This window comes from Paramacrobiotus metropolitanus, unplaced genomic scaffold, assembly GCF_019649055.1.
Source record: "Paramacrobiotus metropolitanus isolate TYO unplaced genomic scaffold, Prichtersi_v1.0 Parri_scaffold0000300, whole genome shotgun sequence".
NCBI lineage: Eukaryota > Metazoa > Tardigrada > Eutardigrada > Parachela > Macrobiotidae > Paramacrobiotus > Paramacrobiotus metropolitanus.
Window position 1 is genome coordinate 664 of NW_026570520.1, and position 25,903 is coordinate 26,566.

Consider the following 25,903-nt stretch of genomic DNA (forward strand, 5'->3'; position numbering starts at 1 on the left):
GATGCTCTTCAACAGCGTTAAAATTAAAACCGAAGCCTGCTGTCCTGTTTCTCGAGGCTGGAATGCGCGGACCGGCAAACAGCAAGGTAGTGGGACGAATTGTACGCGTCCCGGCTAACTAGTAAGTCGTAAGAGACGTAATCCGCGGAACATCAACATTTTCATTTGGGCCAAGTTAATTACATTGATTGCCGCTCGTTCATGGTGGATACAAATGGAAACTACTCGGCTGACGCAGTGTGGCACTTTTATCCTTGATTGCACGATGAGTGCCGCCGATCTGTGCCGCAGTAGTTGAGCGAGGCGAAATGGCTAAACTCTAAAATAACATTTCATAAAGTAACACTAGACGGCTAACATGCGATTAGTGCGGCAAAATGGAATATATTCATGCACAACGCTACCGAATCCAGCACTTCCGAGCATCCAAGCAGTAACTTGGTCACCAGATCGTAATTACCGTTGTAATAAAAGCAAACATATAAAAAGCCGGTGTGAAACGCAAGAACTATGCCATCAAGATGTTATTTCGAACAAGCGGTTTCTGCCATTTTCGTACATTGAACAGGAAGAAGAATTCCCGGCACTTTCCCGCCTTAATTGTGAGAATTTGAGCAGATGATCATGATTTTCTTCAGCATGAAATGCATAGTTTATAATTAACAGTCATTCTTTCGTCAATGCGCCTATCCAGGTTTTTCAGTGATCCATCATTAAATTCCCACAGATCGATATAAAAGACTTCCGCACTTTTTTATTCCCGGATGTGAGTCACAACTCACAACGGAGCAACCACGCTGCGAGTGCGGCTGTGTATTATACGTTATCATCGCACCTAACGATAATTGGTTTACGACTAGTCAACCCCGCCTCTTCTATGCTGGCTCCTTGCTAACGCCCTACTAGCTGCCGGAGCTGGAGTTTCCACGGCAAAGACATGCCGCATCGCCCAACAAAACAGGAACAGCGAAAGTGGCGCACGATGTCGTGATAACATGTATCAAATTTGACTATAACCCCGTTAATGGACACCAGTACCCTATGCCAGCTAGGATCGACTGACAAATGCCCGTTTTAGCGGTCAGATGCACGCGTGGTAATTATAGCCGGCATCGTAAACTCGCATTTGGCAGTTCGACCGTTAGGCTGTAAACAAGGCCGTACGGCTGTGTTGCTACTGGCTGCTGCACCGTCATGTAGTGACTATTTTGGACACGCAATGCTGAGGTGATCGTGTTAATTAATACGCTGCTGGGATGCTGTTTGACATGATGATTTGGATGTAAGCGGTCAACGTTGGCCCATCAACTATGACTGCGTACTACAATGCTAGTAGGAATGGATCCGGTGTGCTGCGTGAACCGCCGGTATTCCCGCTGGACTACCGGATAACGGCCACGGTTGTCCACTCTATTCTGCTGCTTTTGGGGGTCTTCGGGAATATTGTGGTCATGCTGGTTGTGAAGCGGACGCGGATTATGCACATACCCACGTACTGGTATTTGGTAAGTGACCAGTGTCCGTTATCTTTTGCGCGATGGGGTCATCGCCATATGTGACGAAAGCCGTGTGCTCTTAGTCCATATTTTACTGCAGTGTGTTGTTGTTTCCTTTCCGCCACAACTGGTTACGTTGAGCACTATTTTGACTCATTGTAATATCAGTTTTACGTTATTATATATTATACAGCAGTTATTATACAGTTATATACAGCAGTATTATTATACAGCAGTCTCAGATCAAAAGAGCAAAAAGATATAGATATTTAAATTGCTAAGTATGCTAAATGCTATAGATTTATAAATTAAGTGCGGATTGTAAGACGATTTAAAACAACCCAAAGTTTCAACGAAATTCGCACAATGCCTTCGTCTAGTTATCCTGAAAATCATGCGCGCGAAATGTTGGCATAAATTAAAACTTTTCGTTTTACACCCGGTAAAACTTCCGGGAAGATGCGGAATTACCCTGAAATGCAGATAAATCCACGGTGAATTGAGCACTACGGAAACTGGATTCCAGAAAATGAAATTCTTTTAAATTTTAGCCTATGTCGTTCGTGCTTAATAGTTAATGTACAGTACATACTTGTGTTTGTACACATCAGTAATACGCTAACAGCTACAAGTGCTCGAAACTGATTGACATCGAAATACTCGTAATTACAGTATAATATATGGCCGCAAATCTGAAATCCTTTAATCGGTCTGCGTTTTTAACTGCAGCTCTGTGCAAAAATCGTGCATTTAGTTTACCAAAACTATTCCGTAACGATTCGAAAGCAGTTTTGGATTTTCCATGGAAAGCTCAGTGACACGTGACAGGCACAAAAATAAATGTTTCCTGGCACTCGTTTGGCGCGACAAAGTTCAAATGAAAATCAGTCGTAAACCGTTGATTGTGATATATCGACAATTAGCTAGAGGCATATATACGGAGCATATCTGTGGGAGTAATTGCATCGTCCATGGTACCGGAAGGATTGCTTAAGCTTAAGGACAGAACAATTACGGCTTGCTATTCTCCTGTATACGAACAGACCGGAAGGCCGTAAAATGATCGAGCATTCGCTCGAAAACTGTCCCTATTATCAAAATTGGGACATTTTTGTTAGAGAATTTGATAAATTAATTGATAATAATTCAACCAAAATACCTCAGAACTTCACAAAAACGCTGGTGGATATTATTTGCTAGCAGTTGCAGCAATTAGACACTGACGTAATCAAATAATTGGAGATCGATGCACATGTAATCATTGCTTTACCATAAAAGTTTAACAAAAATTCAAATTTCTTGTTAGTGGCACATTATAACACATGCCATATGCAACTTTTAACCAGATTAAACTTTAAAATTTAATCATATCGTTAACAAATCCCAGAAAGAGACTGGCCAACTGATTAATAAATTATTGTTTTTGGATATATTTAATCGACTATTCTTGTATCGGATGTGCTGCGAAGTAATGATGATTGAATACAATTTTTGACGTGGTTGCGCTAATTAACAATTAAATTATTCTATGCAGGTTCTTGTACGTGCGATGCAATTCCGTAGCATACTGCAGTGTCAATAAGCTTAGGCAGAAAATCTTTTGTGTTACTGCACTAATAAAATTCTGTGTTTTTCCAAAGGGCATTAATAAGAGCCTGAGGAGTTTTAATATTAATACCCCACATACTGTACATGCAGCGAAATTACATAAAAAGTTTTACAGAACTTTCCCAGTTGGGCAGCTTGAAATGGCTCGTTATGCTCGCGTAAGATATTGGTCTATAGATATATGTTTATTTGTAACAGACGCACAGTTAATTAGCAAATCGATCTTAGGCAAGACGCGCTGTTGCCAGATGTCAGAGCAAAAAATTGATTATCCTAGTTTATACGAGTACGAGTAGTCGTTACAGCAGACAGTTTATAATGTGCGGCAAATGCGGGTAAGTAATGTCAAGGGTTCAGTCGCTGGTTTATTTAACATTTTCTTGCCGGAATTTAACCATTTGGGATCTATTAACGGCTGCAGTAGTGTTGAGGACAAAATCGTAAAAGATTATGCCGAAACGCATGCATAAAAGATTAGTGGATCAGTTTCGGTAGTTTTAGGCATTTCTCTCTTCTGAACTTTTTGGCATCCAGCAATTTAATACTTCTTGAGTTTTGTTGATTCTTTAATTGTTAATATTCAAATAAAACTGAATTCATGACATGTATACAAGTGAAGTTATCTCGTATTCGATTATATGTAGTTACATTGGGTTTGACACAGAGAGGAAACCGACAGCTGGTTTTTCTTGAGTTACTAACTGTAGAAATTGATAGTAACCGACAGAAACGGACAAGAACTAACGAAAAATTGCTGATATTTACAACAGGTAAATACCATGGCAAACTATGCATTGGATTTTCAATGCACAATATTAAAAAGGTTGTAACATGGCGCAAAAACGTACAACATAATGCCGTAGCACTAATTTGGCGTGCAGTGAATTCTTCTGCATGAACTTCGATTTTTTGTTAAACCGAGCCGTGTATAACTGTGAGTCTTACCGACGTTACCGTTAAAAGTTACACAGTAACACTGTTAATTGTTTTAAGTTCCCTGCTTTAGATAGGTTGTAACTGCGACCTGTGTCAATTATATTTGTGTCAATTTGAAAATTAGCTGTGAAGTATTTATTTATAATTAATTTAAAATTATGCAAGCACGATACGAGCTAAGGTGAAAGTACAATATTGCTGCTTTCTGTATGTGTGTATATTTTGCTTACTGTATTATTAAATAGAAAGACACTATAGATTTATCGGCGGATATGTGTAAATATATAACTTCGAGCAGCTTCATTTTTGCTGCACCTTTTTACCAACATTTAATGTACAAAACAAGGACAGACATATTTTTGTCTTTCTCTTTGCATTAGTGAACCATTTAAATCGTAGTTTCTTAAATCGTAGTTTTGAATATATGCTAATCATGTGATTTTATACGGCTATTACATAAGGAATATTTTACGAAGATGATAGATGATACGCCAGTCGAGACAGCTCGGACACTTAGCAATCAATTGACGCAAAGCATTACGGGTAAAATTCCGCACTTCCGTCTGGAGTTCAAGTTCAAAAGGTCTCCCGCTCTTATGCTCACAGTCCACAAAGTGGTCACAGATATGCCTTCTTTTGTACACAAATCAATAATTATGGATTCTTCCCGGTTGTCCCAGCAGCCTGTTCAGCTTGCATAAAAAATCACGCTTGTATATGCGATTAAAATTTAGAAAAATTTCCAGGAAAATGCTTTATTCGTCAAGTGCAGACATTTGCTCACAGTACAATCAATAATCGGCATATTTTGTGCCACAATATTCTATCCTAGTAGGAAACACATACGTTCGGACTGCACATATGCTGCTGGTTGGTCAACTTTACGTCACTGTACAGTGCAAAATAAGATCACCAGTTTAATGGTATCCCTAACGCCGGGCGTTGCTTTTCTTAGGTTTCTTTATCGGCAGCCGATTTGTTATCCATTCTGGTAACGGTACCGGAAGCCATTATTTCCTATCAAATTTACGCCCACCAGTGGATATTTGGACAAATTGGTTGTTCACTTCTCATATTTCTGCAGTTCCTCGGCATCAACGCCAGTTCACTGAGGTTAGCCGCATAACCACTGTTTGCGCATTAATGGGCCATATCCAAGTGAATTTACTGTTTACTCTTTTTTGCAGCATCTTAGCCTTCACTGTTGAGGTAAGTAATCTGACGATGATCTATACATGGCTTCTGCATTACATATATTCGGATCGGACATGAAAGGCTTTGTGCATTTGATTTTCAGTAAACATCAGAGACCATGCGTTTGTTTACTGTCTAACTCTAATATTATTACTAACCTTTTTGCATCCACAGTAATAGAGATGGTGTGCGTTATATACAAATTGAAATGAAGTATAACAATAGCAGAAAGCCGAAATTTGTTACCTGACATATCCAAAACTATTTCCTTCAATGATCGGTAATTCTGGGTTTGCTTACGTACAGTGTGTAGCTATGTAACGCATATTTTGAGCTGTATTTTAATTTTTTATGAACTGATGAGAAGAACCTTGATGCGAAAGTGAATTTGTGACACAGATTTTCAACTTTAATTTCTTTACTCGGGATTATTTCTACTGTTGTTCCGGAAATAGAGCCTGCAGTAATTTTATTCAACACTACAAAATACACACTTCACAATGAATTCATTAGCTTATTTTTGCCAGTAGTCGTTAGGTCAAACTTCGTCGAATTAGCCAATGGTTTACTGATCTTTTTAAGAATCACCAGCATATGATTTTACCCCGTCGCTTCTTCGATTCTCTCTATAAGTCGTCAAACATCCCGTTTATGCACTACAGTAGCCTGCCGGCAATAACCGGTCAAATGTTTTCCCGGGAGATGTACGTACGATATTTCTCCAGAGGGATACAATAATAAACCAGCACAATGCCGGCGTGCACTGTGTTTTTCTTGACAACAGAGAATTTGCTCCACAAATGCCAGCTCAATAACAAAAAACTGGTCGCGCAATTTAGGTTAGGAGATGCCTGCGTCAATGGTCAATATTATTCGCAAAAAAACCAATTTATACGGAAACCCCTTTACATTAACATTTTCGGTTGATAGACCTTTGTCAGTGACAACGCATTATCGATCACTGCCCACAGCGTTCTTCTACAAGATTGGTCATAAGGAAAATTCTGCGCTTTGTAGTGGCATTTTCTTAATCTTTTGAGTACTTAACGAGGTGACAGGTGACATTAAATGTCGTATTATGCACATACTCACTCGGTGTCTCCTCTTCTCCCACAGCGCTTCGTCGTGATATGCCGTCCACTCCATGCCAAAAGCATCTGCACAATGAACCGCGCCAGACGAACGATCCTGGCGCTGTGGTTACTGGCCCTGGTAACCGCCACTCCCTGGCTGTTCCTCACCGTCACTCGCCGCTATCCCGGTTATCCGGGCTTTGAGTTCTGTGACTTCCGGGTGTCCCCGGACAAGTACCGCTACATCTTCGGGGTGGATATGCTGGTGTTCTACGTCATTCCCCTCCTCACCAGTTGTGTCATGTACTTCAAGATGAACACGACACTGCGCAGTCAGATCTACCAGAATAAACCATCACTGTTGAGTATTAGCCGGGTGGCATCCGTGCGGCGTAGCACGCGCAACGGCCGGAGCGGCAGCCGCAGTCGAGCGTCGTCCAGTGACGCGGTAGCGCTGGGCGAGGCAGTGGATGCGGCATCGGCTGTGACCATTAGTCAATCACGACTGCAGGCAAGTTACAGCTGATTTTTGAACGGGAACTGATTGGGAAACGAGATATTGAGTAGATTAGATCAATTCCCAGGGGATTGCAGAGAGGAATAACTTTACGATAGAAAATGGAGATAATTTTGTCGGTCCTATATTCTGTGCTGTCGATGAGATGCTTAATTATTGATCTGTTATATTAATCTCGTAATTATGTTCAGGGAAATCTGTATCTCATCAACGGATGTAGAAAGGTCACTCATGCACCAGGGGCTTTTACCCAAAATTAATTAAGCACTTGGCTGGGTGTTTATTATTTTATTTGCAATAGAAAGAATGTAATTTTGCTGATGAGCAAAAAATGATAGAGTTGCCAAGCCAAAAATAGATACGTTTAGAATTGCTACTCGTAGTTACTGTTTCTTTTTGAAAAAAACCGAATGATAATGGATAAATTGCTTATCAATGCTTATGAGTACTTTAAATTAGGGCTTCTTAAATCTGATCAAATCAGGATTAACTTGAAAGTGATGGCTTTTTGTGATATCTGATAGGATTGCTAGTTTTGCTAATTGTGGTCAACCTTAGATGGTGTTTGCTTTTGCAGGTCGTTCGTATGTTGTTCGTGGTCGTAGCATTATTTGCCGTCCTTTGGCTGCCATATCGAGCAGTTAGTCTATACAATTCCCTTGCGTCCAAGCCGATCCTCAACAAATGGTTTATGCTCTTCGCCAAAACCTGTATATTTTTCAATGCATCCGTGGATCCCTTATTGTACAGCGCCATGAGTAGGCGATTCCGTAAAGCCGCTTTCGATGTGTTAACATGCCGTCGAAACCGATTACTGTAATCTTTTAAGCGAATACTCTGTAGACAAAGTATTTTGCTGTGATATTTAATTCCCTGTCTTGGTTTTACGCTATTTAAAGGACCGTCGGTCACTAGAAACAGCTTTTTGTATTGCTGCTTTGTTGCTGTAAACTGCTTTGTCCTTAGTGTGTACCCACTGTAACGCACATCTTTCATTATTAATCTGAACGGTCATTCTAGCACACATTCTTGAAATACGAGGTAGTTAGAGCTGGTCGCCGGTTAAAAAAGTATCTCGTTTATGAAAAACACTGCTTATGCTGTGTACTTGTTATTCTGCTTTTCTTTCACTGCTATCACTAAAGAAAGACTGCCTTGTGCAAAATTAAAGAAGCGTACACGTATTGTACATATGCAGTGTTTTCCAAAACTCGAAATGGACATTCGTTAATCTGATTTTTTCTAAAACTCCAGATCACTGCTGTTTTTGCTTTGAAAACATTTCAAATGACCATGACCAATAACAGAAACAAAACACAACAAACCGGTAAAAACTTCAAAACGAACATGCACAATTCGCCAAACACAGTATAACAATATCATTCTATGAACTTGCAAAACTACGAAATAGAAAAGTACAATAAAAAATGCAGAATCACCCAATGGCTAAACCGGTAATGAGCTACAAGTCTCGGAACCAACACCCAAACCAGAAACTAGAACTATATGTATATGCATCGTACGGAAGCGGACACCCGGGGAAGTGGCGGCGTATATATGTATAGAAGGCATTACTTTTGAGCAACGTGCACATTTTGATCATCGTTCATGGGTTGGTGGGTTCCACGCTATCCTCTTCCGGTACGGAGCGTACGAGTGTGCGGTTCGTATCAGGGAAGTCGTTCGCGGTGCCATTGACGTTATGGGCGTTGGCCGCTAGGCGTTGGAGGATGGCTGCGGTAACGGGAGTGTTAACTTGACGTGTAGGAACAGCAGGTGGGGGAAGAAGGGGATGTTGGGGATTGGGAATTAGTGTATCGTCTATGAACTTACTGACCGGACGATTAAAGGGGTCTTGGGGTGCTCTTACCGGTTTGTTAGGATTGTTGTATATGGGAGGAATCGTATGTCTGGGATCTCCTGCAAAACCGTTAACATGATAAATTAAGACTACCACTGACGCAATTCAGTTACTACAGTTTAACTTACCTCCATGTGGTAATAATTTCTCCTCAACATTTTCTTCCACATTCTGTTCGTTCACCGGGTAATTAGCTTTACGTCTTCTTAGGCGGCACATATAGATAATCACGGCAATGATGACCAGGAGAAGGAATACACCACACACAATGCCAACGACTGAAAAGCAAACCGTGACAACAAATAGTTGCTCACTTGTTTCGGAATAGTCGAAAAACTAGCTTACTCATGGCGGTGTTACTCCTGGGCGCTACAGATGGTTTGGGAATTTGATCACTCGGCAGTTCAATGGGAACAGCCCAAGCCCATCCCTCTGGGTCGTGTGGCATTTGAAGACCCTACAAATCATCGAAAATAGTTACCGAATTTTATCACTTCACCTCAAACCAGTTTTCATCGATAACTCAAAAGAAAATTTGCACTGGCTAAAAAGGAGTCGTACCGTTGTTTGGGAGGGGTCGTATAATCCGGCTGTGGGTTCGACAATTAGAGGCAAGGCACACTGTGTCTCGTTCAGGTCACCACGAGCGTTAGAGAGACTGGGTTCTTCATGGTTAAGGAGGAGGTGTAATGGCTGCAGGACATCCTCCACCAAGTCCGATTCGATACGTACATCTAACGCAGAAATGGAATGTGAACTTTACAAGATCATTGTAGGGCTCGTGTTCTGACACATACTGGAAATGCATCCAATAAATGGACCATAGGCAAGTAAGCCTTGGTGTTGTGGGTGCACTGGGAGAGCGTTGCTGTCAACACGGCCCACCATGACGTAGTGGACAAAGTGGGAGCCCAGTGCGATGTTCACGTCTTCTTTGTGATCGTCCACCTGAACATAAAAAAACCGTTCGGGTTTCCAAGAGTCATGCGCTTAGAAATGACCGGCGCACCTGTACTGATGCCCCGAAAGCGCTGGCAGACACACGGACAGAATGTCGGTTGCCATCAGCAAAGTTGCCGGGGAAGATACGCCGCACCGGATTGGGGTCCAGTTGGTACAGCTCGACGACGACATGCCCGGCCTCGTTCAAACCAATCACCAGTTCGGCTTGCTTACTGTGGTGCGACAGCATTTAACAGTTATTGCAGAGATGGTGGTATATATATCTTCCACCATGTAACGAATTCAATATATTATAGTATAGTAAAATTAGGGCCCGAATTCATAACTTACTCGTAGAACTGCACGAGCAACAGAGCGACTTTGCTAGAAGGTTTGTAATCCGTGGAGAAGGCCAATCGCACCGTCATACCGCTAGAGAGCTTGAAGTTGGTGCCGCGGCCTGGCTTGTACTCCACAACAGCCACCGACTGGTCAGAGAACGTCGCACCGATATCTATCACATTGAGACAAATTTATATCGCTATAACACCATCCGCTCCTTGCAGTGCCCTTACCTTCAGTGCAGTTTGCACCAGTGAATGAGGTATTCCGGCAGTTACATTCACTCGGCTGCTCCGTGTCTCCCCAGCGATTAATGCACATTCCACCATACTGACACGGATTATAAGTTTCGCAGGACGCTTCACATCCTTCCACAACACCTAATCAGTATTATTCAAAACCCTTTAGCACCACCATGTGATTTCGTTTCAGCTTGGATGCACCAACCCAAGTCGGTCCTTTCAGTTACTCGTTCCGGGTCCGTCGAGTTGAACACATCGATGACATTCTGTCCCACCCGCAGGCCTCGTAAACACCCATAGAATCCCGTCAGCTGGGTATTGAATGTCGACCGCACGCCGCCCACATACGCGTCCGTGTATGCAGTGGTGGCGTACTCTCCACGGGGCGGCGTGATGGTCTCCAAACCGACTGTTGCCCGGCTCCATGGCTTTGATTTGTATAGCTGCAATCCGGCCACGGTGGCATCGACATCCAGACTGTTAATGTTGTCGAAGTCAACGGACAGGTCCACTCGATTTTCCCACCGACCAACGTGCAACTGATGCCAACGACCGTCGCTCAGTCCGTCACGGGTAACCTCCAGACGGCGAATGGAGTTCGCACTGTTTAAAGTCATGATGACTTTGCGGCCTTCTTGCAAATGGAGCTGGACAAAGTTGTTATTGTTGTCGTGGGCGTAGAGCAGGATGCCGGTTCGTCGATGGGTACGGAAGCTGATACTGATGTTCTCTCGAAGGATGTCACCAGGAACGGAGTTCTTGAGGTAGGCAAAGGCGGAACCGGTGCTATTCGTCAGACTGAAGACTTTGGTGTTGATATCTGGAAAGCGAACATTAATAATCTGTATCTTATTAACATTTTCTCACAGAATTGTGTAAATTTTTACCATGTTCGCATTGTGCGCCAGAATGAGCAATCGGATTAGCGCATATGCACTCATAAATACCGCCAAATTTATCGAAACATTCGGCGTTGTTTTTGCAGGGATTAGGTGAGCAGGACGACTGGCATTCACGGCGGATTTGGCTAGACTTAGCCGCTTCGGCTGCCGCCGTTAGATCGACAGTCTGGCCGCCTCGAATGAGACCTTGTATGCAGCCGACCAAACCCGGCTCCAAGCCCCATCCACTAGCGCTGCATAGAAAATTATTGTTGTCGCCTTGTGGTTTACGATTGGTTATTGGTCATCACTGATGTACAGTACCTTGGATATCCACCAATGTACAATGGACCGTGGTATGGTCCAACTTTGTCATTTGGGCTCCACGACAGATAGTTACTATTTAAATCCGCCGTCAGACGAACTTCGTTGAAGCCGTACTCTAATCGCACCAAATGCATGACTTGATTATTTAACGGTCGCGGAACGACCACTGACAGCTCCCGTAAACGACCGCTGATGGTGATGTATAAAGTGATGGTGGTTGCTGTAGAAAAATAAGTAATTAACTGGTCACGGCACCGAATAGATTTAGATGCCAGAGTTTACCATTGCTGAAAACGATGCGCAGTGAGTTGCGTCCTGGCTGATAGAGCAACAACGCCTTTGTTAAAACAAGGTTGGTACGGAAGAAGAAGCTTATATCCTCAGTCTGGCCCAGAGTGGGAAATTGCAGATTAGAATTTTCGGAGGAGAATGACACGGTGCGCTCAATGTTCTCCCTCCCGTCACATTCTAGTGGACCCAGAGTCAACAAACCGGCGCCTTTCATGTTGCGCTTGATAAAGGTCATGTTGGTGATTCCCACGAATTCTTTGGTTTTGAAATCGCCTTCATCCACCTGTAATGAGTTCATAACTTCCTTCGTGTTACCACCATAATATATGCGTGATACTTTTCTACAACAGAACATGTTAATATATATAAACGTGAAACTGTCTCTGTCAATATATGCACTACACATTTGACGGACTTTATATGCAGCATGTACAGTCTAGAAATTTCAGTCGCGCTAATTTTCCCTTACCCGATCGACATTATCGTCGGCATCACAGTTGCAAGGGAGATCCTTGAGTTTTCTATCCAGAGCACAGACCTGCCCAGATGCTCCTGAAGTGCACGAACACCGGCCGGGCACATCCGACCCGAAGCTCGTGATGTTTCCCACATCGGCCACCGATCGGAACCATGTATGAGTGCCCAGCCTGTCAAAGGTCAATAATCAACCATTGTGTGTAACCATCACTACCATATGCTCGGATGTGACGTACTTCAGAGGGGCATTGCTGATACACCGGTAAGAGATATGTTGTCGGCACTGTTTCGAGATATCGATAAGCTTCTTCAGTGCCACTTTATCAAACTGGCGATACTGGATATTGTACTGACGACCACCACTGGGACCATCTCGTATCTCGGTGCCGGAACGGAAATTGTGGCCCACACTGGTAATTCCGCGCTGCTCTTGATTGCTCATGTTGCAGTTGACATAGACCGGTTTCATTGGCCCACTGCCGTCCAAATCGATTCTAGGAGAAGACCATGCAACAGTTTTCACGTGCACATGCATATACAAATAAAGGATCGCACAAAGCATTCTGTTATAGCGCAATACACGTACGCTTTATTAACGTTGTATTTTTAATGAACATCGAACAGACTGTAGCAAGATATGTCCGGTTATTCGATCATGTTGTGGAATGTTATCACTTACATGTGAACACCACTTCGCCTTTCTCCAGCTGAATACAGATCTGCACAGGTCTGCGCATAAACGGGCAGATGACAAGTTTTTCCATGGTAGCCGGAATTCTGGCAGTCGCAGGTCGGTCCGAAAACCCCGCTGATACATGGCGCATTGTTTTGGCACGGATTCTGCTCTTGGCACGTCTGTTCATTACTACATTGACCCACGACGCCATTCTGCGCTTTTCGGACGTCATACACTTGATCATCGACACGAATATTTCGAAAGCATCCATTCACTCCTAAGTCGCCCGGGCGACCGCCTAAGGATACCACGCCAGTTGGAGATAATTTCATATACTCCTCGGCCTTCAGGTCGACGTACTGTGAATCCACATGTAACCTGGTACCAAAAGGTCACCGGATACAGAATATTTTTGCGCAGTTCTCATAAAGTATTTCAAAGTTTTTTCTCTTTTGTACCTGATCATATGAGGCAACAGCACCGTATCTTGACCGCCATAAAACTGCGGAATTTTCATCCTGGCATTCGGATTCTCGGCCGCTTCTGCTGTTGCGGTTTCCACAGGAGGGGAATCGGCATCCGCGGCGGACGCTACAGGAACGCCAGCGTCAGCTACTGGAACCGGCGGTTCGGCTGCCACTTCGGCTGGCGCCGCCGGGGCGGCGGTAGCCCCTTCTGCAGGCGCAGCGGCGGCAGTTTCGGCGCTCTGTGTTGGTTCCACCACAGCCTCTGCCTTGGCTTCGGCATTTTCCACCGCAGGAGCAGCTAGTTCGACGGCCGCTGGTGCGTCCGCCGAGGGGGTGGTTTCCTGGGACGCTGCCGTTTCAGTTGCTTCCTCTGAAAATTCAATACATTACTTTATCAAGCATCCGATGCATTCATATCAAAAACAGGAAAGAATAAACATTCTATCGACTAAAAAATTCTAATTCTGGCAACTCATATAACTTCACAAAATGTAGTACGTCTACTAACCTTGTCGTTTGCGACGCTCAGAAGAACCGGGCCATTGTAGGAACAAGTTATGCCACTGACCATCATGGAGATTGCCACCAACGGCACCCTCCGACGTGGTGGTGTGCGCCGTTCCACTAGCATCGTAACGGATCAGCTCCAAATGCACTCCTTTGTCGGACAAGATAACCTTTAACAAAGCACAAATTTTGTCTCTTCTGCATCCACGGAACCAGTATCAATCGGAGTATACTTTGTATTCTTCTCCGCTCGTCAAATTTCCCCCGACAATTTTTGTCGGCAGAGACTGTCCTTCGCGTTTTGGTAGACGGAACGACAACTGCAGCGTCTTGTAGGGTTCCAGTGTGGATGCCAGTGGTAGTGCGACATCCGGCGACAACAGTGCCACGGACAGATCTTCCTGTCGGAGATCGCTGCAGGTAAAGGACACCGGCGCCGGAAAGAGTTCATGGGATTCGTGGACGGTGTTGACGGAAGCGATGGGGTGGGCGGAGTGGAGATCATGGAGGATACTGGTTGTGCCGTGGTAGATTCGTTTCAAGCAGCCGATAAATGGCCGCGATGTTTCGGCTCTAGTAGGTTCTATATATAAGCCAATGATTAACGACATAGCACAAATTAAAGGCAAAAATTAATTTACCGTCGGAATTTGGGAGATTGGGTTTGTACCCAATGTAGACTTCCGGTGAGAAGAAGTGTTTTTCTTGTAAATGCCGCAGACCGAAATTCTTCTCATCCGTGTCGATCTTGACGATAATCTTGGAGTCTTTTAATTCCACCGTCAGTGAATGCCATCTATTTCAGGAAAGGTCAGATACAAGGATTGTTTCGTGCTGAGGACCACTGAACTTACTGGCCGTCGGACAGCAGTTTATGCTTAAACTCCAGAGCGTTGTCTTGTTTAAGCGAAGGATTCCAGATTATAATACGTAGATACTGGTCAATCAACACCGCGGTGACGGTCTCCTCACTGTGATCGTCCGAATGGCCTTTGACATTTAGGTGGAATAAAACTCCATCGGGAAACCGAGTCTATAAAATAATTACGTACAATAATTATAATTTTATTTATTTATTTATTTATTCAGATGCAAATACCAGTACTAGTGTAAGGAAAGCCAACTACTGAGAAGATCGTAATACGTCGAGCGAAGCTTATTTTGACGCTCAAACAGCTCATATCAACAATAATTTAATAAAATTATGAGGGAATATAATTATTATTACAAGTTTCGGAAATATGTAAAATGTTTGCGTACTTTGAAATCCAAACGTATGCGACTATATCCGCGATACAGCATATCGTGGTTTGCAGTAGAAATGAATTGGTTTCCGCTTAAGGTGATCGCTTCCGTATCTAACACATAAGAAGCTTTATTATCAACAAAATTATTTGTTTAATTGCATGATTTTCTGTGCCACGGTATTTTTTTCTTAAGTTTTAGCATTTACAACAGCCAATAAAACACCCCGAAGAATTTCGATGTTAATCGCTCGCTTGCCTGGTTGCGCACAATCGCTGCCCGTGAATTCCGTTGCCGAACAGTCGCACGTTACTTGACTGTAATCGTCGAAGCATGTCGCTCCATTCTGGCAGGGATTATTGGTTTCGCACCGGTTTTCGCATCCCTCCACGAGTTCCGCATGATCATGGGGAGTGAGAGATTGCAATTTCGTACTACCATCCACATCAATATGTCCGAATTTGACGTCAAACAGACACCCGTTCAACTGGTTATCAAACGATCTGCTGTCTCCTTTGCCTAAACCATATACCGCAGTTCTGGTTTACCGATATTTACTAGTACCGTAGTAGTACGTATGTACGCTGTGCACAAATAAAATTAAATAATTTTACAAGTGGTGCCTACAGAAGTATAAAACATGTGACATATTGAAATGAATTGGAACCTTACATATCGAGACAAATTTGCATTATTTTATGTAACACAAAATTATTTACTTGACTACTCTGTACATGTGTTTACGAGTAATTGTTTTTTGGGCGACAAAGCCACGACTATGGTCTATATGTACGGCTTCTAACTTTCAAATACGTAGTCAGCATTGTACAAGTACAATGGATCTACGCCGAAACTGGACATTTCAGACTCCTTTCAAAAATTGTATACGAAAAGAACTTAGTATATATGGCAAAAAAATGGTTCTTAATGGATGATGAATCATAATGTATGCATTCCGTAACATTTACGAGTTTTCTCGACTTAATGCAGCACATTAAATGAGGTTTTGATATGATTTTAATTCTGTCCATGTTTTGGCATAACCCGTTATTCAGCCAAGAAAGTTCGCGTTAATTAGTGTATTTTTTCGCGGGTCGTTTACAACAGACCCCGTTGGCCACTGTTGATGGGCAGCGCGGCAATCACGCTCAGAAAGAGTGATTGTTCTGCATCTGTTAGCGACTTTGGGTGTCTTCTTTATTCGCACAGAAACACCCTGAAGTATTTACATTAATCTCGTTTTATATATCAAAATGTCAGAGTTACCTCCAAATGTCACCGTATACAGCCCGGCGTCATTTCCGGCCGAGTCCTGTTCGGCCGATGTTGGGTTTTCATGGTGCAATGCGGTATACAGCAACGGGAAGCGGTTCTCAGGAGCATTGTCGACGGTCAGACGAAGTAACGGATTTTGGCTGTGAATGTCACGGAAAAACCGCAGAGTGTGGAATTCATTGTCGGACACAACTGCAACAAAACAAGAATATGCAAAAATTTGTATAATAATAAATAATTTTATTTACTTATGGCATACAGTTTCTGTTTAATTCAAACTAGCTTAAAACGCAGTATGAAATGACTTAAACATGATACGTCTTACAAATTAAACAAACGCCTCATTGATGACTAATGATAACTGATTTAGAGATAAATCAGCAAATAATGCAAATAGACGATTACCACAGTTGTCATTAACTATAAGTTTGCAGAAATAATTTAGTTCGTTATCCTCAAAAGTGCAGCGTTTATTTTTAATTACGTACACTATTCTGAATTGTGTACTGAAATAAATATTTCCACAAATTTTTTAGTAGAGTTTGACACAGCAACGTTTGTCTTTGATTATCGCTTAACCGTATCATTGCTACATTAATTTCTACTTGCCCAGGAAATCGATCGACCTTAATTCCGTGTAATGGACAATAATTACAGCTGACCATTTAATTTCGACAGCTAGATAAAACATTACAAGTTTTATGTGGCGAATATGTCGCGATCTGGTTTGAGAATGGCATCTGTGGCTGACTTATAAGAGAGCAGAAAATTAGTTCAGCCCTTGAGAAAGATCAACATTTCGTTAATCAATAATCATCTTTGTTACAGGTCATCCGTCAAAATAATATCAATCCAGCGTATGATCGCTTGCATCAGACGCAGGTTTTATAAAACGATCTGGTGCAACAGCCGATAAGGCCGTTTGTAATTTCAGCATTTTTTGGACGCTTCAGTGGTTTCGTAATTTTCTGTATCGTTACCTGATGCAACCAACAGGAGCTCTCGGTAACGCTAACAAAGCTAACACAGTTTCGGAAGTCTATCGGCACGTGTTCAAGTTCCGATGCTTTAAAGGCAAAAACACCGAAGCTTATTCGGTAAGAAGGTTTTGGTAAGAATGATCAAATGCTTATAGATGCATACTTGGATAATTTTCAGCAAATGTACAATGACTGACTTTCCGTTGTGCTGTGACTGACAAATTTCACTTTATTAAGTTTTATGTATATATTTTTTATATCACACGACACCGTTCTGGTCCAGTAAAAACTTTTTTTTTGCAAAAGCTTTTAAATACATTCACGAAAATGTCAAGTTCGAAATGAGAAACATTCCTAATAAAAAACTGACTGGGTTTCAATTTAGCAACTAGCAGCGGCAGAAGTGGAACTTTACAAATCGCACATATTTTCCATCAATTGACCTTTTATAACAGCTAATTTTCCGGCCACACTGCGGAGCAATATGGTGTTTAAAAAGCTGCACCAGCTGAGGCTATTTACTAATGCGCTTAAGTGGTCAGTTTCCATTAGCCGAAATCCGTGCATTCGGATGATAGCCGGCGACATATTAATGGAAGTTATCTATTACGGAACTGGTTTGTCTCTTGCGATATGATTATTATATATTTCCATGTGCCTTTTTGTGCTGAGTAAATCGGCTACACAGAATCGCGATGCTGGCCACATTAACCCATTGAAGCTACGGCGCGATTGACAGTTTGGATGATTTTTTCAAAAGACCACATTGTTGCCGGTAGACAGTGCCGGCTAATGCAAGTCTTTTTCAGCGCGCGCTGTTCTTGTCGCAGTAAGTAACAGACAGCACAGAATGAACAACCAACGCGAGCAACCTGTACACGTTTATACATGAAGTTCATCTACCGCCCCGGGGGATCCATGGATGCATTAAAACAAACATCATCTTAGAAGGCTTTTTCACTGCCACTTGGGAAAACACCATGATTCCTTTATAATCATCACAGTTTGATCCAGCAAATCCTAATTAAACGCTTCCTCCCAAAGTTATTCGTAAAGTCCTTTCCTCTTCAACTTATAAGTACCAGAGCCGTAGTGTCAGAGCGCTGAAGCACTCAAATTTATATGTTTACGGCTCACAATCGGCAAAGTTAATCAATTTAAACCAAAATTAAGGAGGAGGATAAATCAGCTAATTAAGTTGATTAGAACTATTATTTTGTCTTATGGCAATAACACCGTTTGAGGATGCATCAAGAATGATTGCGACAATTAGAGAAAGTTAGGTACTATAAGAAGAAAGTTAGAAGGTAGCGCAAATGGATTCTTAAATTAAATTTTTCTTGCATATTTTTGTTAACCAAAATGTATAAGCCGCAAATTAAAATATTTATGAATAAAAAAATATTTACATTGGTAACTGAGGTTAGTTACAACTGAAGTGCAGGGCACGGTGTCTCATTTCGTTGTGCCGGTTAATTCAGTGTGCACACCGGTCGATGCGCGATGCGTTCTTGACGCTGAAAGTCCTTCATTATACAAAGTGCATCACGAATTATTTCGAATTGCACCGGCTACATTATAAAATTGGTAGCAGTAGAATATGGTAGCTTGATGAACTATAAAAAGTTTTACATTGCCGGAAGCGCAACGAAGACGCCGTAAAACTTCGGCAATAAAAGCGCTCTAACGCTAGTCAGTAAATTATATGTCTACCTGCAAAATGCACGATAGCCAACGCATCCATCACTTTGATAATTGCCAGATAGAAGGATGTGCTGTAAGTTTTTAATGTCCATAAAATGTTCAGAATGACTGAGCGCATAATCATGGGAGCGCTTCTGCCTTTTATATAATAAGAGCACACTTATCGTCCACTACAATTTACGTGTTGTGTACAAAGAAATTCTTTGTCAACTTAAAAATTTGAAAGTCACACTAGAAATAAATCAGATCGGGGATCTGTGCATTAAGAAATATTACTTAATTTTATCATAGTAAACTGCAAAATTATATGTGTATTGCAGTGCTGTTGTCAAAAAATTTCCCAAAGGCCAAAGCATCTTTAATTTGAAGTTCAAAATTTAAAATGAGTGATGCATTGTTTTAAGGTTGGGAAGATGTTTTATAAAATTTAAATAAACCACATGATGATAAACGGAAATAACAAATGCATAAATAGCACGCGTAAACGGCACTCATGGTGTACGGTACCGCAACTTAATTGCTATTAATTTGCTTTAATTTATGACAATTATTCCACCCATCATTCCGCACAACTTACACTGATTAACAACGAACTGTTCCACCCTCTCGCCCAGCTGATTCAGCAGACTCAGTCGTCCCTGTGCGATCTTTAGTACAAAATGCGAATCCTTCGAATGTTCGCCACCGCCGGTTGGCTGCTGTCCTGACAATGACGACGGCACCCGGTCAATGTGCAGCAGCACCGCATTTAGGCTGCGGGTCCGTACTCGGAAGGCCACATGTTGACCGGCGGTGGCCGTCCACATGGGCGGTTGGTAGGAAATATGGGAGGACTTGGATGCAGATAGCGTGTACATTTTCCCATGCTCCTGCTCCTGGGAAAGGACGACCGGGAGGAGTATACATATGCAAAGAAAGCGCCACATATTGGCGGTTAAGTCCGTGATATTACTGGAAGCCGGCCGGGGGATTATTATGCCGGCCGATATTTTTATGAGTCCGTTTTAGGGCGTTCCCGTAGTCGCTCTACCTGCAATGAGTGTGTACACTTTGAAAAGTCAGGCAAATTGCTGCTATGTAAACACAATAAAAGGGGATTTACAGTATATCGGAAAGTGTTCGAATTACCACGTTGTGCCACAATCCGATCAATTACACACTTCTATAATGCAGCACCAGCACGGCGTTTTATAGAATTAAATAAATGTATTTAATTTAAATTAAAAGAAATTTAAAATTGCTAATTAACTGGTAGTCAGATATATTTTCCGAGACAGATAGAACTGCTGTTGCCCTCTGGGGTATGCTTGAAGATTCAATGAAATTAATAAAAATCGTATAAGTCGACATATACCGGCAAAAGTGCGCCAAGAGTTAAAAGGTAAACGAAAAAAGGCAAAAACGCACATTGAACGTAAACTGACCATAACACGAAGCAGATCATGGATCACTTGAGACGGCGTAAATTTGTAATTCCCCAGAACAATGGCAATCAATCCTCGATGAAGCAGAATCCCCGGTAATATGCCGGTGCCAGATGAAGCGTTACCATAGGAGAATGGTCGATACTCTATATGAAATCTATAATAATGCGTATTTGAATTGCTGTAAATTCAACAGAGCATATCGGTTCCGGCAAGGAAAATGATTTGAACAAGTCTACGGAAAAGCAGCCCATGAGCAAATAAAGAGAGTATAGATGCCGTTATCGTTACTTGTAAACTGTAACTATAACGCCCCAACCTGTCTGCGATGCCGTAAAAACCTGCGAATATCATGCTCCGCAAGCAGCAAACCGTTATATTTGCCTTGCACCGTACCTTGCCTCCTAAGATAAGCGATAGATGTCTGCTAAATTTTGACGCTGGTAAACCTCTTCTCGCCAGTACAGAGAACTTGGCCATTGTGCATTATTTAAATGTATGTTGTTGCGGATATCCTAAATTATCAATTCTCCTGTAAATTAAGGTACCAGCCACTAATAAAAACTTTTCTGCTCATACAAAAGCAGATGCTTTCCGCGTTACTTGTACTTATTGTTTCAAAATGTCCTATCTAACAAAAAATAACTTGCTTAAATAAAATATGTAGTTCAAATAAATAATTTTATTTGCAAAGCAATCTACCGTAAAATTAGATTATACAGCTCTAGAGCTGCATGCATGCTTTGGATAGATCTATCCAAAGTTACTAACTGTTATTTAACTACAGCTTGTACACATACCCTCGATAAATATGTTTTGAATTATTGCTTAATTGGGTTGCTTAATTTTGTAGCCTTCCAAAGACAGGCGATCGTAGTGCGCCTACATTCAAACTTTTGGTTTTACTTCTGTAGTTCTTCAGCAATCGTTGTGCGCTTCTGACTACCCATACTTCTACGAATAACTTGACCAATATTAAATTACCAAAATTTTCATCATTTTCTCAATGGTTCATGTCAATGATTTCCCCGTATACCGGTACCTCACATTTCGAGACAGCGCAAACGACAGAACTGATTTCGAAGCCGGTAAGAATTTAAAAATTTTAGTCAGACAGAGCACAGTCATGTTGTTTTTGCTCCCAGCATTACTAACACAGAGGCACTATAATTCACGGAGCAGACGATTCGCCGATGAGAAACCGGCTAACTGAGAAAGTTCGGTACGTATACGCGAAGCTTGTCGAACGGGAATGTTAATCAGCGTGATAACGGCGGAACACCTGCCGTACAGTCAGTCAAAACAGCTTATCAATCAGATTGCGGACAAACTTAATTATGTTGCTCCTTATCGGCCGGGGTTGGCCGTTAACGTTATTAACGGACCCGTAAATGCTACATGCCGCGACTATGATGGAATGACTAACGAGTGCAACACGACGGGGATACCGATGCTGTCCTGTCATGCCAAGATAAATCTACTTGTATTCACTTTTGTTTTTACTCAATTAACGGTTTCCTCAACTGTAGCGCTCGAAGAGCACTTCAACTTCCGACACTACAATGTCAACGAAACCGTAAAGTGCACTGCTTCTCCATGCGTGCTGAATGCATTCGACAAAATTTCAGTGAAGATTGTTTCGTTTTTTCTCTAGGAGCGACAGATCGTACAACTTACTATTAAAATTTACAGGTGAAAAATTATTAAATAGCTAATCCCCATACAGAAACAACTTTTTCAAAGCATGTTTTATTTGAGATTTTTCTCGGACACTTGCCTTGCCATCCGCCATGTCGCATAGTGTTGTTCACAATACCATGATTCACTGTTTAATTAGCCGCGTCTTTCTCACCGGTTTAAGCGCTTCTTACTAATCAAATACGAATTCAAAGTATTTGTATTCCATATTTACAGAGTACCCTACCTGTATTTCGGTACGCGTAGTGATTAGATTACCATATTAGTCACAATGTAGCCGATACCGGCAATCACGATAACTATCAACTGGAGCACTTGAAAAGAAAATAACTGATGATATCATTACTCTTTTTGCGATAATACTGTACTGAAATGTTCACAGCTGCATCTCCCCTTCACTACGGTGTAGGTTTGCTCACTCAAATCTATCTGCTAACATCAGTTTTAGCAGGTATTAATCAGACGTATTATTCGTTTTCAACGCAGTACCTTTTTTGAGCAAGCCTTACAAAGCCCCAATGGGAAAATTAGTGATAATTATTGCAATCGTGTATAACTACTGTATCATTTCTGTAGAGCAGGACGCGCAGCTTTTAGGAAGAATAGTGGCGCCCCCCAAAAAACGCCTCCTCGCCGGTATAAACCTCTGGCTCCGTGACGTTCGAACTATTTGTATCACAGGACACAATTTCGATAATTACGGTAATTAGAAGCGTAAAGCTATCACGCATTTCAACTGCTTCGACCAGGTTACCTCGTTTGTCGAGGTGCTTCGGCGCCGAAAGGTCAGGACTTGCAATATTACATAGTAACATGCGAGAGCCTACTTCCCGTTATTACAAAAACTCGCCACACCTTTATCTAGATTCCTCTTCATCTTCTTCTTCCAAGAACTGGAAAAAGCTATCAATTTGTGACAAGGGTTCTTCTGTAGATCTTACCTCTAGAAGTTTCTTGGGTACATCTACTGAGATACGACGATCTAACTTCTGGTCTCAACGATTTTTTATCTCACCCCATTGGAGCCGGCATGCTTTTTAAGGAAATAAAACATTTGTTGAATAAATGTGGTCAGTTTATTAAGTGACACCACACTAGTGACCCACTACAGATGGTTACTGTACATTCAACACTGCTGCTATGTAATCTCAACCAAGTGATCTCTGCGGCTCATTGACAACTTAATATTATTTTCGATATGAAAAGTACGAGTAATATCAATAATACGTCTTTCGCTGCAGAATTGAGCATTTAAGATTTCTCAGGTAGATATCTGTGCCCAGATTATATTAATTTCGACATCCTTTTTCAGAAGCTTGATTTTTGACCGCTACTTTTTGTTTTCGGCATTTGGGGTAAAAAAATAGGTATAATCCTATTTATTAATGTCAAGCTCCTGTATACGTTGGGAGATCTCGGTGCGCGCGTTACGCTAAGAGTGTCTCTTGGTTAGACAGTAGAGCCCATGTTTAATTATTGATTGAACTTAAGTGGCCACGAGAAAACAACCCCTAAAGTTTTTCTGTATAGCGGCAAAGAAAGTACACTACATGTAGTACGAAGTCCAACATAAACCGGCAGCACCAGTCATTAACGGAAGAAGTTGTAAATTTTTAAGTCCTTTCCACGATTCACCTGAGAAAAGAAAGTTAGCAGTTCTGAAAAAGAAGAATCCCAGCGTCCAGCGTATGACGATAACGTTGTTGTGGTTAAAGGTCGTGGAGTGGTTGCTGTGCAGGTATTGACACAGTCTTCTATGGTCGGTCTCGGCCAGTAGTTGAAGAAGTCCGTCGTTGTCGTCGGTGTTGCAGCTCCTGGTGTCGTATACGTCACCGCTGTGCTAGTCGCTGGGGTTGCGGCTGTTGTCGTAGTTGGTATTGCGGTTGTTACTGAGCCGAATAGAAGCACGACTTTCATAGTCAAAAGCATGACATTAAATGTCCATCGCGCATTACGAAACATACCTGTCGTCGTTATCCACCAGGCGTCCTGCCAGGGCGGTACCCAGGATAAACAGATTGTCAGGCAAGATGGTAGATCGTTGGCAGTTAAGGTCTCCCGAGCTGTTAGCGTATCTGACAACGTAGCGTCGATTCTGGCGCGCAGTAAATCAACAGGATAAGAATGACGCAATGGCATCACGAGTGTGCATCCCAATGCAATCCAAAAGCAACGATATTCATTCATTGCTGCTACCTAATTAGAATAAGTAACCGTAACCCTGGCACGAGTATTAAGCCGGTGCAACTGCTAGCAAACCGAATGCGAAACTTTCAAAATAACATTTGCTTCGGATATCTATCCCATGTCCAGCTTTGCACATGTGCAACGCATGCCTCATGATATCATAGTGCAACTTCAATTGCTTTTCAAGGTCGCGCAAAAAAGAAGTTTTCGGGCAAGAAAAAGTCTAGTCAGGCATAATAATAATTATGAATAATAATCGTATAGTTTCTTGTTGCATAATCGGTAACATAACTCGCCAAACATCTGTTCGATCTGCTGTAGTAAAAATGGGTCATGCAAGTTTTTCTCTATATTTCTACCGCGTAGGTTTGTCCGTCCGCAGTGCTAATTTGCAAAGCAAATACGAGGTAACCAAGAATACTAAGCGCAATACAACAGACAACGGCTTATTAGTCACTTAAATTTCTGCCAGATATTTCTAAACGTATAAATGAATGTTAAACTTGCGTACTGCTATAGAACTGTAGTCATACAAAATCGCAAATTTCTTTGTCAATACCTTTTGCAATAATATAATTCTTGCAATTGTCCAAAGTATTTTGCGCAATCCGTCAAATTGTGGCTTTTTTTCTATCGTTTTGCGAAAATTTTCTGAACAGCTGGTCCAATTGACAAAAATTAGCTTTAGCCAATAAAACTCGCGCTTGTCACTACAAGGTTGTGCAGAGCAGTTTGAATCTTTGTTGGACATTTGTCTGACATTTAAAGTTTGTGTATTGTAAGAAGCGTTAGATTCTACAAATATTTCAATCATTTAAAGTAATACATTCTGTTATCAACGGTGACCCTTCCGTAACGACCTCATCCCGCAAGGCACAATTTGTCGTACCGCGGTTGCTCTGGCACTGATCCAAGGGAATTGCGAACATGTAGGGTTTTTCTACGTCTGCCTTCAAAGAGCCAGCGTTGGCAATGCATTTACAACAGCAGAAGTACTTACTTTTAATACGAGTACCATACATACAAATGATACAACTGATAAAATGTGTTACAATACAATTATACTCCCATCTTATGTTGCAAGCGATACAGAAAGCTGTATGCTTGACCACTTGAGACAAAGACGTCAATCAACACTTTATCACAAACCTTACCGGCTACAGTTTTATTTGAAATTTTCCAAAAATGTGCTTGATAAGCGAATGACTTCTTCTGAAGTAGTGTATTGTTGCCCAGGCGAGCACAATTTTCCCAAGCAGGCCACTCCAACAACCGCACGCTGACGTACGAAACCTTAGAACTAGTATCAACCTGGAGCAGGGCCTGCAATACGTATGCAGTATTCGGTATACTAATATCGTCTAAAATATAAAGTAACAGTACTTAATTTTCTCTGGTTGCCGTAACACGCATCCTCGACAAGGCACCAGTAAGACAGGATTTGCTGAAAGGACACATTTCGCGGGAATGGAAGCGGCATACCACATGCTGTTTGTGCTCAGTGCAGGAGTGTGGCAAGTCGAACAAATATATAAGGTGCCGACATGCTGGAA

General features: G+C 41.9%; 2 protein-coding genes across 4 annotated transcripts; one reads left to right on the forward strand and one right to left on the reverse strand.

Moving 5' to 3' along the window:
* Window positions 1–291: 291 nt before the first annotated feature.
* Window positions 292–7,996, forward strand: LOC129601926 (thyrotropin-releasing hormone receptor-like). The gene is made up of 5 exons (XM_055500866.1): window positions 292–1,505; window positions 4,996–5,153; window positions 5,228–5,249; window positions 6,351–6,818; window positions 7,402–7,996. Exons 1-5 carry the CDS (start codon window positions 1,311–1,313, stop codon window positions 7,642–7,644), a joined length of 1,086 nt encoding a protein of 361 aa, XP_055356841.1. The 5' UTR covers window positions 292–1,310; the 3' UTR covers window positions 7,645–7,996.
* A 51-nt stretch (window positions 7,997–8,047) lies between these two features.
* LOC129601925 (axotactin-like) lies at window positions 8,048–20,831 on the reverse strand. 3 transcript variants are annotated; one of them, XM_055500864.1, is made up of 26 exons: window positions 20,466–20,831; window positions 19,619–20,071; window positions 16,349–16,549; window positions 15,341–15,601; window positions 15,098–15,195; window positions 14,692–14,870; window positions 14,479–14,633; window positions 14,071–14,420; window positions 13,839–14,007; window positions 13,322–13,700; window positions 12,867–13,241; window positions 12,424–12,681; window positions 12,180–12,357; window positions 11,702–11,993; window positions 11,417–11,639; window positions 11,099–11,346; window positions 10,417–11,031; window positions 10,203–10,349; window positions 9,979–10,141; window positions 9,695–9,860; window positions 9,483–9,633; window positions 9,247–9,419; window positions 9,031–9,142; window positions 8,814–8,963; window positions 8,695–8,744; window positions 8,048–8,558 (listed from the first exon to the last, which is right to left on the reverse strand). In XM_055500864.1, the coding sequence occupies exons 2-26, from the start codon at window positions 19,965–19,967 to the stop codon at window positions 8,541–8,543; spliced, it is 5,460 nt and encodes a 1,819-aa protein (XP_055356839.1). In that variant the 5' UTR covers window positions 19,968–20,071; window positions 20,466–20,831; the 3' UTR covers window positions 8,048–8,540. The 3 variants fall into 3 exon arrangements, with proteins under 3 accessions (XP_055356839.1, XP_055356837.1, XP_055356838.1); XM_055500862.1 differs by having other exon boundaries at window positions 8,048–8,744; XM_055500863.1 differs by having other exon boundaries at window positions 8,048–8,744; window positions 20,449–20,831.
* Between the last annotated feature and the right edge of the window lie 5,072 nt (window positions 20,832–25,903).

Coding starts and splice junctions, on each gene's coding strand:
- LOC129601926 (XM_055500866.1), top strand. CDS start 1,311: ATGACTGCGTACTACAATGCTAGTAGGAATGGATCCGGTGTGCTGCGT. Junction 1,506..4,995: donor TACCCACGTACTGGTATTTG/GTAAGTGACCAG, acceptor TGCTTTTCTTAG/GTTTCTTTATCGGCAGCCGA. Junction 5,154..5,227: donor ATCAACGCCAGTTCACTGAG/GTTAGCCGCATA, acceptor TCTTTTTTGCAG/CATCTTAGCCTTCACTGTTG.
- LOC129601925 (XM_055500862.1), bottom strand. CDS start 19,967: ATGTGGCGCTTTCTTTGCATATGTATACTCCTCCCGGTCGTCCTTTCC. Junction 16,550..19,618: donor ACAGTTCGTTGTTAATCAGT/GTAAGTTGTGCG, acceptor GTTTTGTTGCAG/TTGTGTCCGACAATGAATTC. Junction 14,008..14,070: donor CGAGCGGAGAAGAATACAAA/GTATACTCCGAT, acceptor GCTTTGTTAAAG/GTTATCTTGTCCGACAAAGG.